This window comes from Cnephaeus nilssonii (assembly GCF_951640355.1).
Source record: "Cnephaeus nilssonii genome assembly, chromosome: 2".
Lineage (NCBI taxonomy): Eukaryota > Metazoa > Chordata > Mammalia > Chiroptera > Vespertilionidae > Cnephaeus > Cnephaeus nilssonii.
In genome coordinates, this window is record NC_137073.1 from 102,385,161 (window position 1) to 102,399,640 (window position 14,480).

A 14,480-nucleotide genomic window follows, 5' to 3' on the forward strand; every position below is an offset into this window, starting at 1 on the left:
CCTTAATCATTATAATTTTGATAAGTGGGACTATGATTTTTAATGCATCAGACTTCAGATTTCCTAAACGCAGAGTAGAACTTTACAAATATATAAAAATATTAAATTTGGGGTAGGAGAAAACTATCTTGAAACACAAAATGCAAATATTTCAGAAGAGGTGGCCTGCAAAGAGATTATCCTATCTAATAAAAGAGTAGTATGCAAATTGACCATCGCTCCAACACACAAGATGGCTGCCCCCATGTGGTCAAAGATGGCTGCCCCCATGTGGACACAAGATGGCCACCACAAGATGGCCAACAGGGGAGGGCAGTTGGGGGTAACCATGCCTACAGGGGAGGGCAGTTAGGGGTGACCAGGCTGGCAGGGGAGGGCAGTTGGGGGTACCAGGCCTGGAGGGGAAGGCAGTTGGGGGCAACCATGCCTGCAGGGGAGGGCAGTTAGGGGGGACCAGGCCTGCAGGGGAGGGCAGTTGGGGGGAACCAGGCCTGCAGGGAGGGCACTTGGGGGGGACCAGGCCTGAAGGGGAGGGCAATTGGGGGCAACCAAGCCAGCAGGGGAGGGCAGTTAGGGGTTACTGGGCCAACAGGGGAGGGCAGTTGGGGGCGACCAGGCCAGCAGGGGAGGGCATTAGGGGCGACCGGGCCGGCAGGGGATCAGTTAGGCATCAGGCTGGCAGGGGAGTGGTTAGGGGGTGATCAGGCTGGCAGGCAGGCAGGCGAGCTGTTGGGAGCCAGCAGTCCTGGATTGTGAGAGGGATGTCCGACTGCCCGATTAGGCCCGATCTGGGATCGGGCCTAAAGGGGCAGTCGGACATCCCTTGAGGAATCCCAGATTGGAGAGGGTGCAGACTGGCCTGAGGGATACCTGCCCCACACACGTGCCGTTGCACGAATTTCATGCACTGGGCCTCTAGTTTTAATGAATGACAAAGTATTCATTGGTATCTTAAAACATTTTTTAAATGTTATCTTTGAAAAATAAAGTAAAAGTATGTCAGAAGAAGAAACTGCACATTTATTTTGATCCAAATAAGTGACATTAAAAATACTGATATATTTCCTTAGCTGGTTTGGCTCAGTGGATAGAGTGTTAGCCTGCGGACTGAAGGGTCCCAGGTTCAATTTCAGTCAAGGGCAGAGTAGGGGGCATGCAGGAGGCAGACAATCAATGATTCTCTCACATCATTGATGTTTCTATCTCTCTTCCCCTCTCCCTTCCTTTCTGAAATCAATAAAAATATATTTTTATAAAATACTGGTATATTTCATTGTTTCATTTGCTAATTTATACACACTTAGGTTTATTCAAATATCACACTCTGGTACCATAAGAATGTTTATTTCACGAGTGATATTTAATTCTATAACCACAATTTCCCCACATTTTTACATTATCACATCTTTTTTTCTACACTTTTAAAACATTAAGTACAGAATTTATTAGAAATTCAAAGGAAAGGTACATTCTTTCTGCTGAATAATATATTTAACTTAAAGATGATTAACCTTTTGGATATCAAAACCGAAGCTGCTGGGGTCACATTTATTTGGGGGTTCCAAAATAGCCCTGAGGTCTAAATAGGAAAATACCTCTTATAAACAAACAAACACTCTCACTTCAAAATAAAACACTATGAAATTTACAGAATCATATCCGGACTCAACGTTTTCACAATATCCAGAAACCTACCGGATTTTTAGAAATGACAACGAAGATAGCTTTACATCCAGAACACAGCTTATCCCAAGATGAAACATAACTGGAAACCTGGCCCCTGTGCGGCCTGCTCACACACATCCGCAGACCCCAGGGAAGTCCCAGGCAGGACGATTCGAATGAAGAGAATTTCAATGCGATTGGCTTTCCCTGTTTCTATGAGTGGGGTGTGTTATTCAAATTCCTTAGGATGTTCCAAAGGCTCCCAGAGTTGCTGGTAACATTTCTGGGGGTATAGCTTCCCTTTATAGTTTTCATCAAATTCGACATTGCTGTGCAGTTCCAAACCAGGTTCTAGAACTTCTGCTCCCAAACTGCTGTTAAAGTGCTTCCACGTGACCCCCCAAAACTTCCTAATGCATCAGGTCAACACAGGCCCCACCCTACCCAGGATGGCAGCCTCGTTTTTGTTTCTCTTCTACATTTTCCTTAAAACAATACAAAGGTATCACAGTCTGATGAGCCGGTTTCTCTCAAGCCCCAAACTATGTTACCTTTGATTAGAGTATCTAACACGGAGGCCGACTTGGGAAAATCTTAGCACTTCTTAAGGGTAAAATGTGGATTCTCTGTTAGCCTGGCGCCAAATCTCAGGGGAGTCAGCCCCCACCCGGTGGCCACTCTCCAACCAGAGTCCTCTGAGTCAGGGTCCCTCCGTGCCAAGGATGTCAAATGAGCCATCCCCGGCTATGGAACCTCGCCAAGGAGCTCCTATACTAGTCACCTGGGCCAAACGGCCTCTGAAAAGGAAGTCCTGTGTTAGGACACACTGGCTGTGTTACACGTGTGTTGGCCTGAGTGCCCACAGTGGCCTTGGGCTGTCCGGTCCTCCTGAACACACATCGTCCAAGCAGGTCACCCCGGACATTCCCCGGGAGCCACAGTGCGGCCACAGCAGCAGTCACCTTTGTGAGCACAAAGCCAGGTCTCCTCTCAGGTCATGTGTGTGCACGCATGTGTGCGTGTGTGTGCGCGCGTGTGTGTGCACACTCACACCTTATCACACACTGTCCACTCTGGCACAGCTTGCTGCTGCGGGCTGTCACGGCACCACAGGGCCACACCTGTCGCATCGGCTCATTTCAGGCTGGGTCGGAGCGAGGAGGTGGTGTACTGTACGCGGCACTGCCTTCGTCCGAGTCACTCAAAAATCAGCTCATCAGTCCTGGTGGTTGCAGGGTTTCCTATTTCTTTGAAAAATATAACCTCCGGAGGAAGGTCTTTGGCCACTTATTTTAAATGTTAATGAAGAACCACGTGAATTCAAGGGCACCGAGGTGAGCAGCTGACTCAGCAGGTACACAGAGCAGATGCCCAAATGAGTTTTAAAAGCATGGACGTGCACTCCGAGGAGGGAGCAACCTCAGTTGGGAAGAGCCGTTTCTGTGTTGAGTGCTTTGTGGCAGCCAACTCTGCTGGACGGTTTTCTGTCATAAACGTGACCTGGTTGTCTTAGAAGGAGTGACTGTGCTTGACCTTCCACCCTTCCTTCCCCAGATGACCCTGGCCCTTCCCGCAGCTGCTGGATGGGACCCGGCTAACGCGAGCCAGCTGCAGGGGAAACTGAGGCCCAGGCCCGTGGGCCCAGGGCCAGGTGCAGAATCCAAACATTTCCTCCCACGGAGCAGAGGGTCCTGAGCATGTCAGACCTTCCCAACGCTGTAAACAAGACCAAGTGCTAGTGTTTTCACATATAAAGGGCTGGTTGTGACTAACAGTGATGGGCAACCTTTTGAGCTTGGTGTTTCAAACTTCGCCAAAAAACTGAGCATAACTCGGGTAGTGTGTCCCTTTGAGGAAAAAACATTATTTTGCGATATTTATAGTTTGAATAAGATAAAGGTTTCATCCTCGGCATGCGGCCGCCTCAGCGGCCGCGTGTCATCAGAAATGGCACTGACACGCGTGTCAGAGGTTCGCCATCACTGGACTAGGAGCTTCCAATCGTTTGCGATAAATCTTAATACTCCCGGGAACAACCGTGTTGTATGAGGGTGGAAAAGTGAGCGAGCGTGAACCTGCAGGTGAGCCTGGGGGAAGAGGGACAGCTGATAGCAGCAGGGCTGGAGCTCATCCCACAGAGCGAGCTTAGCGAGGTTCTGGAAAGAGGGCTTCTCTCTCCTGTAGCGTGGACGGGGCGGACACCCTGCTCCTGCCAGAGGCTGCAGGAGCCCAGTCACACCCACTCCTTAGTCTCGGCTCATTTATTTACGCCTCAGGGAGGTTTCTTCATACCTCGGTGCCCAGGATTCTTCCCCGGGGACAGCAGGCTTCCCATCCATTGCAGGGCCGGCGTCTGGCTCCACTCATGCGATTCAGCTTCACAGACAGCAGCCTCGCCTCCGCTCAGCCGGGCGGCCAGAGACCTGGTCACCCACGGCCCGCAGAGGCCGCCTGGAACGGTCCCTCCGAGCCACAAGTCCCACTTCCAAATGACATCACGAAATCCAGCCTTTTCGGCACAGTGAGCCTCGGGCCTTAGGAGGGCCCGCAGTTGAGATGACGAAGGGACTGTATTGCCCGCCTTCATATTCCTGAGGTGTTGCATGCTGCCCATCGGGAGCCGCGTCAAAAAGGTAGAGGTCCCTAATGCTCTGGGGCGTCTCCCTCATGCAGCCAGAACCCTGGAAGGTGCCCGCGGCCTCTGACGCCCAGGCCATCCCAGGCGCCCAGGCCATCCCAGACGCCCAGGCCATCCCAGGCGCCCAGGCCATCCCAGGCGCCCAGGCCATCCCAGGCGCCCAGGCCATCCCAGGCGCCCAGGCCATCCCAGGCGCCCAGGCCATCCCAGGCGCCCAGGCCATCCCAGGCGCCCAGGCCATCCCAGACAACCGCCCGGTGTTCCCTGCTGCTCCCGCTCTGAGCTTGGCGCTGGGCTGGCAGCAGCACCCTTGATCACAGGAGCACATAAAAAGGGAGTCATTCACACCACACCCCAATGTCAGATGGGGAGGAGCCAGCTCTGCAGTGACAGCGATGGAGGGTCCATCTGTTATCACTGCCACCGCAGCTCCCACGGGTGAGCTTCTCTTTATACACAAAGAGGGCCGCATCCACAGAGGCCGCTGAGAGGCGCTGAAGTGACTCCATGTCCACCCCAGAGCCCTGGAGCAGCAGTTCCCGGGCTTCCAACAACCAGGAAATCTCGACCGAGGGGCCATTCCCAGACATCTCCCTGGGAAACAGCAGCACTGACGTTGCCTTAGACACGTTTCCTCTGTCTAGTTTAATCGTAATTCACACAAACACTAAAAGGTATTAAAACATACTTCCACTTTGCCCCTAACTATGTTTATATATAAATCCCTGAGAAGGTACCTGTCAAGTTGAGATTTACTATTTATAGTTCATAAACATCCGGGTGCAAGCAGACACCAGACCCTCCCCCCACTGTACATCGATTGGTGGTGGTGGGGGGGGGGGGGTGTTGTCATCTGTCAGGAGAGAAACTTAGGGCTCCCTCCCTAAAAGCCGGGGCGGGGCGGAGTTCTAAGCCACCTGCAGGGACGCTGGAAAAATCTGCCCTTCATTCACTATGGTGTGTTTGGAGGTCATGACGTGAACACTCAACAGGGACACCACACTGCCTCTCTGAATGGCCTTGCTTTCCTGCCCTGTTTAGACCTCAGAGCACTGGGGCTAGGGATGAGCAAGGCAGTTAGCCAAATCTGGAGAAGAAAACGGGCAGAGGAAGAAAAGGCAAGTGAGGAAAAAGAAAGGAGGTGAAGGGGGTGGCAGGGAACAAATGTGACAACGCCAAGAGCACATGGAAATCAGAAGGGCCAGCCGTGCCCCTGCCCTGACACTGGGGACAGGGGCAGGGACTGGCCCCTGAGTGAGACACTGCAGCCAGCCACTCAAAGCAACAAAAATACATCAACACCAAAAACGGGATCTGAAAGGATGCCAGACCGTCAGAGAGACCAGGGACGCTTCCACTTTGGGGACCAGCCCTCATCCTGGCCAGTCCCACCTCTTGGGCACCAGGGTGGCTTGCAGCCAGCTGCTACCAGTGATGCTCAAAGTGGGCCCAGCCCTCCGTGCCATCCTTCCTGTGCCTCTCTGGAATGCAGGCGGAACTCACTACAATCTGCCTTTAAAAGCTGAGTTATCACCACACCTATTCCCCATGAGTTCAGGGGCAATGTGCAACAGTGAGGGTGTTGGGGAGTGAGTACGAGACCCCTGGCTGCTCAATGCCTGGTGGTGCCGAGTGGGAGGGAATAGAGAGGCCAGTGCCGCCACCACCCACAGCATGAGACAGCCGGGCACGGGTCCCGATGTAGCCAGTGAGCACGATTTGACCTGTGAATCCAGGAGGATAATGAAGAGCCTCTCGCTCTCTGTAATATTTTAAATCTAAGCTTCCAAGCAGGACATAAATAAAGTGCTGTCAGTAGTGCATATGTGACCCATACTCTACAGCCCAGATGGCCGGAGATTCATTAGAGTTTCTCAGTGCTTGGCAGATTAAAAAAAAAAAAAAAAAGTATGGACAGAAAACTCCCACTGAGAGTTCAGGGCCCAGGGCAAGCCACATCTGTGCTCTGCCAAAGTCCCCACATCTTGGAAATTCTACACAGTCGGTGTGAGGATAAAGTGAGCATCAGGCAGCTCTCAAAGGAAAAGGAAAAGGAGAAGGCAGTCCACACCGGGGATCTTTGGCACTGAGTCGGAGGAGGGCGCCGCCCAGCCCTCTGGAGGAGACTTTGCCTAAAAGTCAGTTCTAATCCCTGTTCCTCTACCCGTTAACCCCTGCATTCCAGGGGTTTCACTCTGGGGTCCTTATCCATTTTGCATCTTTCTAATATTTTAAGAACATCTGAACTCAATTTATCAAAGAGTATATATGACTTACTTTGTTTTTCTAATAATAATAATAATAATAATGTATTAGATTTGCCCCATTTATTAAAAATAGTTTTGCCTCTTATATCTGTTTTGGAATATGTTAAAGATTTTGTATCAGCTTATCTAAAATCCTTTGCTTAAAATGAGTTTAGTTCCAGCAATAAATACATGCTTCTCTATGCACTGTCTCATATTTTGACAATAGGTTTTTCTTCATTGTTATTTCTGTGTGAATAAAATAGCTTTAACAAATAAGATACAAGGAAATCTGATTCCTGTCTGACTTGATCATTTTGCTGTAAAAAAAAAAAGTCTCCATCAAATAGAAACAAATATTTGGCATTACTTATTCAAATCAGTAAGAATATACAGGGCTATGGGTACCCACAATGAGAATGGAAAGCAAGATCAAAATCAAACAGTAAAAAAGGAGGGAGAATTTCCTAAGTTCCGTATGAAATCATAGAGATATCACAAATAATTATTGCTAGGAACAGTATTTTAAACAAAGGATCTTAAGGTAAATGCATTAAAACGGTTTTAAATACAAACAGCCCTACCACCAGTAAAATGCTGCAAATTTGATCGTGATTAAAATACAAAATTATACAGAAAATGCCCTTTGATAACTTGGTCTTAAAATTTTCTTGAGGTTCTAAAGGTAGGCTTTTAGGCTAATTGCCCGCCAGGTGTATTGATGGCTAGGAGAACTGGTTTTAGGCAAAGCTATTTGTGCTGTGACCGATTCACCCTTGGGTGCAGCCTGAACAAACATGGATTGCTTTCTGGGGCCCCCAGAGGATCCTGTCCCGCAGGAGAAAGTGGGGCCCAGAGCGGAGAGGGCAGGCGGGAGGCGCATCCTTCCCTGCGCGCAGCCACGCACCCTCCCCGCTGCCGGCTCCAAGGGCGCAGCATCCCGACCAGCTCCCCTCACGTCCTTTTCCTCCAGGGCGCCGCCCGCCTTCCCTTCTGCGCGGCTGCCACCCGCTGCTTCTCCGCCTCCTCCGCCTTCCTCTTCTCCTCCTTGGCCTCCTTGTACCTCCACTTGGGCAGCTGCAGGTGCGAGCTGTCCTTGGCGCCGCCCTTCGCGGGCGCCCGCTCGGGCTGGAAGGTGGGCGTGGGCGCCTTGGTGATGCGCACCCGGGGGATGGCCACGCCCGGCCGCACGCTGCTCCTCCTCCGCAGCGGCAGCGCCAGGAGGCTGGCCTTCCGCGGGGCGCCCGGCGGCTGCGGAGACGCGAGGCTGGCTCTCGGGGCCCCCTCTCTGGAGGCACCCACAGCCTGAGAGGTCCGGAATTGCTGCTCGGGGTCCTCCACCTTGTCCCTCTCCTGGGCACGGGTGTCTGGGGCCCCGGGAGCCCCCATGATTTCCTGTACCGCCAGCCGCCTTTTCCCCACGCAGGGGGGGTTCTCGGGGCACACAGTCTGGCAGGCGATGGCCACAGCAGGACTGTAGAGACTCGTGGTCATCCTGACCATGTGGTCCAGGACGCCCCCATCCTCCAGGCCCTGGCGCGAGCGGGAGGTCAGCGTGGACCGCACAAACTCCGTGAGCCTCTGCAAGCAGTTTTTGGAGTTCCCCGGCTTCAGAACCCCCTCGAGGGGCAGCGGCAGCTCTGGCTTGTACTTTTCCCCAAACTGCTCCGGGCAGGGGCGCTCCAGCAGCCTCCCGATGAGGCGCACCGCCTCCGTCCGCCCCGTGTACGTGGCCCACTCCTGGGGCGACATCCCGCGGTGGGGGTCCCTGGCATGGACATCCGCCCCTGAAAAACACAGACAGTTATGATGGAGGTAGCAAGTGGGATGAAACCAAGGTCAAACTTCCAAAACCTAATAGCAGACTCTGGCCCCAGCCAGGTGGATGAACCTGCCTCTGGCCGTCCCCTGCTGAGTTTCCTATTATAACACAACCCACCTTGACACGCTCCATTTAATGGCTTCTCTTTCCTAAATAAAACCACCTGACTCGGCACCGACACATTGGAATTTTTGAAGAAATGAGATTTCTTGGCTTTCCAGCAATGGAGAGATGAAGACAACACAGGTGCTCTGTGAATAGGCCACTGTTGCTGCTAGAATGTTCTAAAAAACCAACAGTACCGGTCCCTTGCGTCTACACTGAGTGGCCAGATTATTATGATCTCTGAAAGCATAATAATCTGGCCATTCAGTGTGTGTGTGTGTGTGTGTGTGTGTGTGTGTGTGTGTGTGTGTATTAGAGGCCTGGTGCATGAATTCGTGCATGGGTGGGGTCCGGCCAGCCTGGCCAGGGGTGGGGACATGGGCGGTTGGCTGGCCTGCCTGCTGGTCGAACTCCTGGTCGATGGGGCAATTTGCATATTAGCCTTTTATTATATAGGATATATACTGAGTGGCCAGATTATTATGCATTCAGAGATCATAATAATCTGGTCACTCAGTGTATTTATTACCTCCCTTTCCCCCCACAGGCCTCTGTGAGGATGGTATGGTTGTGATCTTGCAGACATGGAAGGCTGTTCACTTCTCACGCTGAGTGGTTAGTTGATGGTGGCTCTGTCATCTTTACCAGCCTGTGAGCTCCTCCAATACCAAGGCCACACCTCACTGTTATTTTCTCACCACATAGCATACTGGCTGGTGGGAGGCGTACATTTAATAAAGGTTTGTTCCAGGACGGATGGTGGTCACAGTGGCCGAGGGTCCTGCCTGAACTCTCAAAGCTGGTAAGAGACAAGTCCATGACCCTCAGCCCCAGGCACTTTCCCCTCCCCCAACCCCCATCTCCCCCCACCACACACACACACACACACACACCGAGCAGGCCCTTCCTCGGTGACAGTTTTCTGTGTCCGCATGGTCAGGCTCTAGGACTCAGGGATTTAATTAAACACAAACCAGGTGTGCTGTGAAGGTATTTTGTAGATGTGGTTAACATCCACAACCGGTTGACTTGAAGTCACGGAGACTGCCTGAGGTAATGTGGGTGGGCCTTGTCCAATCGGCTGATGGTCTTAAAAACAAAACCTGAATTTCCCATGAAGGAGTTCTGCTTCAAGACTGCAGCATCAGCTCCTACACCGGTGTCTAGCCCACTGGCCTGCCCTGCCCTGCAGACCTGGAGCTTGCCAACTCCCAAACCACGTAAGCCAGTTCCTTACACCTCTTAATAAAATAAACGTCTTAATATACTAGTATATCACTCATTGGTTCTGTTTCCCTGGAGAACCCTGACTCCTACACCCTCACAGTCTCACTCACACTAGTCACTTCCTTAATAAATCCACACCACCCACTGGGCCCTCCTAGTACTTCATACGTTTCAGGATTAATAAGGAATTGCTGTTCAATTCATCTTGGTCCAATCTCAGCCCCATATACAGTTAAAAATCACTCAGGATTTCAAGTCCCATTAGTCATGTTTCCACGGGCGAAGCGATGCGGAGAAGTGGGGCGACTATCTCGTCTGTGAGCTCCCAGGGACCAGGCTGGCTGAGACTTCCGTCCCACGCAGACGCAGGTGTCTGACTGTGGTGACTGGTCAATATGTGCTGAACCGAGCCGAGCAGGGGAGCCCGGCAGCCCCGTGGCCCCCCGCCCAGGCAGATCCAACTCCCCTGGTTTCACCTGGTAATGCTCCTAATCCTGTGACACATTAAAGAATAGCCATATTAGAAGAGTGGTAATTATTTGGAACTGGAAATCAGGGTGGAACTCATTAGCTCGAGTACAATTTATAAACGGACTGAAATGAAAAGGGGGCAGTAAAAGTGTCATTGCAAAAAATAGATGACACATTAAACCTTAATTAATTGCATGTCACTTAAAAAGGAACAAACTGCAAAATTAAAATCTTAATGAACACTGCTTGAAAGAGACATTTTTCAAATGCTAATAGAAAACTAAAGGAGCAGCTGTCCAAAGTTTAGCACGCCTGTTCCTCAGGTACCTTTTCGAGAGGATCCTGGAAAAATACAAACATTCTAAAGGACAAAGGCCACTCTAACTGTGATACAGCCCAAGAGTCTGATTCCTGTGCTAAGTCAGGGAATCACTTCCTTAAGAAATTACTGTTAAGGATAATATTAATGCCCTGGACGTAGTGATCAAATCATGAGACAAGTACTGATGATAAACACGTTATACCTACAGTATACCTTCCAGAGAACATGGAAAACTTCCGAAACACCACTGTATCCATCTTCTCCCCATGAGGCTACTGGCCTCCTCACCTCTTACCCAATTTGTTTTGCCCAGGGCGCCAGCCATGCAGACAGGAGTAGGGCTCCTGCCAGAGGGCCCATTTGCTGCCCATGTTGAGTGCTGTGAGATGCCTACACAAAATCCTCTATTTTACTCAAGGGAGCAGCATGCTCAGCTCTAAGCAATGCGCCATAATTGGTCTTTCCCGGGGTTTCACAACCTCGGCACTATTGACATTTGGGCCGGGTGGTTATTTGTTGTGGGGGCTGTCCTGTGCACTGTAGGGCTTGTAACAGCATCCCTGGCCTCCACCCACTCGATGCCAGGAGCATTCCACCAGATGTGAAAGCCAAAAACATCCCACACCTGGCCCAATGCAATCCTGTGGCCCATTTGAGCCCCAGAGAGGGCAGCTTCAGGCCGTTGCGTCCTGCTAAAGGACCAATGTGGTTGGGCTGCTGCCTTCTGCCTGAAGCAAGAATCTGCAGCCTGAAGCTGTGATGACTATTCTGCAATCATGAGGTGACCAGACAAGCAGCTTGGGGCGAACAAGAGGCAGGAACTGGGTCTGTGATGTTCTCAGGGCCCCGGACCAGCTCTGCGTGGTGAATGCCTACCTCAAAACTTCTACCTGTAGAGGTGAGAAAAATACACGCCCATCTTCTTTAAACCACTGTCAAGTCAGGATTTCTGTTCCTCGCAGCAGGAAGCATTGTAAACAGGTCCTAAAGGAAGACGAGCTACCTTCCGTCACTCATTCTGAGGATGCTTTTCCCAGGTGGTCATGGCCAGGTCCATGGGACCAGCAGGAGACGGGCAGAGTCCAGGAGGCATCGCTCCCTTCCCCATTTATCCCACCCCCATCCCCATGTTATCTATGCTTCAAAGCCCAGCCCTGTCTCCCTCCTGCCCAGAGGCCTTTCCAGCCACAGAGGACCACTGTGGACCAGTCCTACAGGCCTCCTCCTTGCCCCCTCTGGCCTGTATCTTGAGGTCTAATCACTAAGACAAGTCAGGATGCAGGGTCCCAGGAAAGAGTCCCCGACAGGCATCAGATCATCTGCCCTCCAGCCCTCTGCACAGGGGGGAACTGCCGAAGATTTAATGTGCCCAAGAGCTCCCCTGCCCTGAGGGACCCCCGTTGGAGGATAAATACCCTGGCTTCCCTGGCCCACCCCGAGAGGCATTTCTGAGCTGTCTTGTACTAGGTCTTTCCGAGGTTCTAGGAAGGGCTGACTCCCGGCTGCCCACAAGGGTCACCAGCTCCTCAGCACAATTTATTAGCTTTCCTGTCGTCCTGGTCTCACTTCTCTCTCCTTCACACCACTTCCCAGGGTCATCCTCCAGAAAAAGGACTTGGCCTCAAGTCCTTGCCTCGGGGTTTGCTTTCATGGGGATCCAAGCTAAGACACTGCCCTGGATGATATGGAATGCCTAGTTTTTAGCCCTCTTTCTGCTTAACAACTTGGAACTATTCCAACTGGGCAAATTCTGTTGATGGGAAAGTCATGCTTCCCTTATAAACAGAAAGAAACCTCTTAGTGATAGCCTACCCTTTGTGATATCATACCTTTGGCTTTCCAGAAGTCCACAGTCAGGGCCAGCCTAGGACAGCGTGACCACACGGTCAATGCCGTCATGTGAGTGCCTCTGCTCCCTCTTCCTCATGAAGCAAGCCTCCCACCTTCTGCTTTGTTCCCTGGAATCACAGGCGACTCCACATTTTTTGTTTGCTTAGCTTCGCTTCCCAGGAGCGGCAGCAATGACACCACCTCTCGGTTCTCATAAGCAAGTCTGGAACCTGCCGGCCTCCGCCGAGTCTGTCTCTCTTCGATCACGCCCTTCATACGGCTTCCCAGCGCCACTTACTTCAACAGGCCTGTCACCGTGGGCATTAATATTCCACTGAATTAACAAGGAGCCGCAGCCTGCCCTGCCATTCTCCTCAGCAGAGCTGGCGTTGCTCCTTGGGAAGCCAGAAACCAAAGAGCCAATAAATCAGCTTTTCAGAACCTGGTTATATTGTTATTAAAATCCAAGGTTCTGGTCGTTCTAACATTACTTTATTCTGCCTGACAAGGTAAGGTAAGAGCTGATATGTGTCTACTAGAGGCCCGGTGCACAAAATTCGTGCACGGGGGTGGGGGAGTGTCCCTCAGCCCAGCCTGCACCCTATCCAATCTGGGACCCCTTGAGGGATGTCCCAGTGGGATAGGGCCTAAACGGGCGGTTGGACATCCCTCTCATAATCCAGGACTGCTGGCTCCCAACCACTCGCCTGCCTCTGCCTGATTGCCCCTAACCACTTCTACCTGCCAGCCTGATCACCCCCTAACCACTCCCCTGCCAGCCTGATCAACGCCTAACTGCTCCCCAGCCGGCCCGATTGCCCCTAACTGCCCTCCCCTGGCGTCCTGGTCACTCCTAACTGCCCTCCCCTGCCAGTCTGATCGCCCCTAACTGTCCTCCCCTGCAGGCCTGGTCACCCCCAACTGCCCTCCCTTGCCAGCCTGGTCGCCCCTAACTGCCCTCCCCTGATGGCCTGGTCCCCCCCAACTGCCCTCCCCTGCAGGCCTGGTCCCCCCCAACTGCCCTCCCCTGCAGGTCTGGTTCCCCCCAACTGCCCTCCCCTGCAGGCCTGGTCCCCACCAACTGCCCTCCCCTGCAGGCCTGGTCCCCTCCCAACTGCCCTCCCCTGCAGGCCTGGGTCCCCCCCAACAGTCCTCCCCTGCTGGCCTGGTCTCCCCCAACTGCCCTCCTCTGCTGGCCCGGTCACCCCTAACTGCCCTCCCTGCTGGCATGATCACCCACAACTGCCCTCCCCTGCAGGCTTGGTCCCCCCCCAACTGCCCTCCTCTGCAGGCCTGGTCCTCCCAACTGCTCTCCCCTGCAGGCCTGCCCCCCCCCAACTGTCCTCCCCTGCAGGCCTGGTCCCCTCCCAACTGCCCTCCCCTGCAGGCCTGGTCCCCCCCAACTGCCCTCCTCTACTGGTCTGGTCAACCATAACTGCCCACAACTGCCCTCCCCTGCAGACCATCTTGTGGTGGCCATCTTGTGTCCACTGGGGGCAGCCATCTTTGGCCACATGGGGGCAGCCATCTTGTGTCTTGGAGTAATGGTCAATTTGCATATTATTCTTTTATTAGATAGGATAAGTTCTGAACTATTGGAAAAGGTAAACAGTTCAGGGGGGCATCCAGTTCAATGACTCATCATGTCTAAAAGGAAAATTGTTCCTATTGAATATAATGAAATTGCAACTTGGAAATTCATTCAGTCACAGAGGAACACTGCCCTTGACAAAATGAGGACAAGCTGCACATTTTTATCCCAGCCTTGAATGTGTAGTAATGCTGATGCCTTTCGCTTTGAAATGGCCACAGGGCGGCCATCCTGTGACCAGCTCTCAAGGTACCTTTTGCAGCTGCACATAAATGCCAATCCTAAAGAAATACTCAGGCATTCGGACCTTTAAAAGCTTTAACTTTTCCTAATTTGATATATTAAATGGAAATAAGACAAAAATACTTGTGCAAGTTTTTAAAGTACCTTTCATTTAACAGGTATCCTTATTGCTGTCCACCAAACCCAGGAAAGACATTCAATCACATTTTTTTTTCTTAAAACATGCATACACATCTACCAGAAGAGGAAAATGAAACTCACTTATCTGGGGGAAAAGAACTGTAAACTAACTCAGTAGTAACAGTAGAACATGGAAATAT

At 51.8% G+C, this 14,480-nt stretch overlaps 1 protein-coding gene across 3 annotated transcripts in view; it reads right to left on the reverse strand.

Moving 5' to 3' along the window:
* Positions 1-1,055: 1,055 nt before the first annotated feature.
* ANKRD33B (ankyrin repeat domain 33B) overlaps positions 1,056-14,480 on the reverse strand; it is a 62,845-nt gene continuing 49,420 nt past the window's right edge. Inside the window, exon 3 of one of the 3 annotated variants that reach the window (XM_079779614.1) lies at positions 1,056-8,336. In XM_079779614.1, coding sequence (XP_079635740.1) covers positions 7,504-8,336 — 833 coding nt within the window. In that variant the 3' untranslated portion in view covers positions 1,056-7,503. The remainder of the gene's footprint in view (positions 8,337-14,480) is intronic. The other 2 variants (XM_079779613.1, XR_013813916.1) reach the window with 2 other exon arrangements.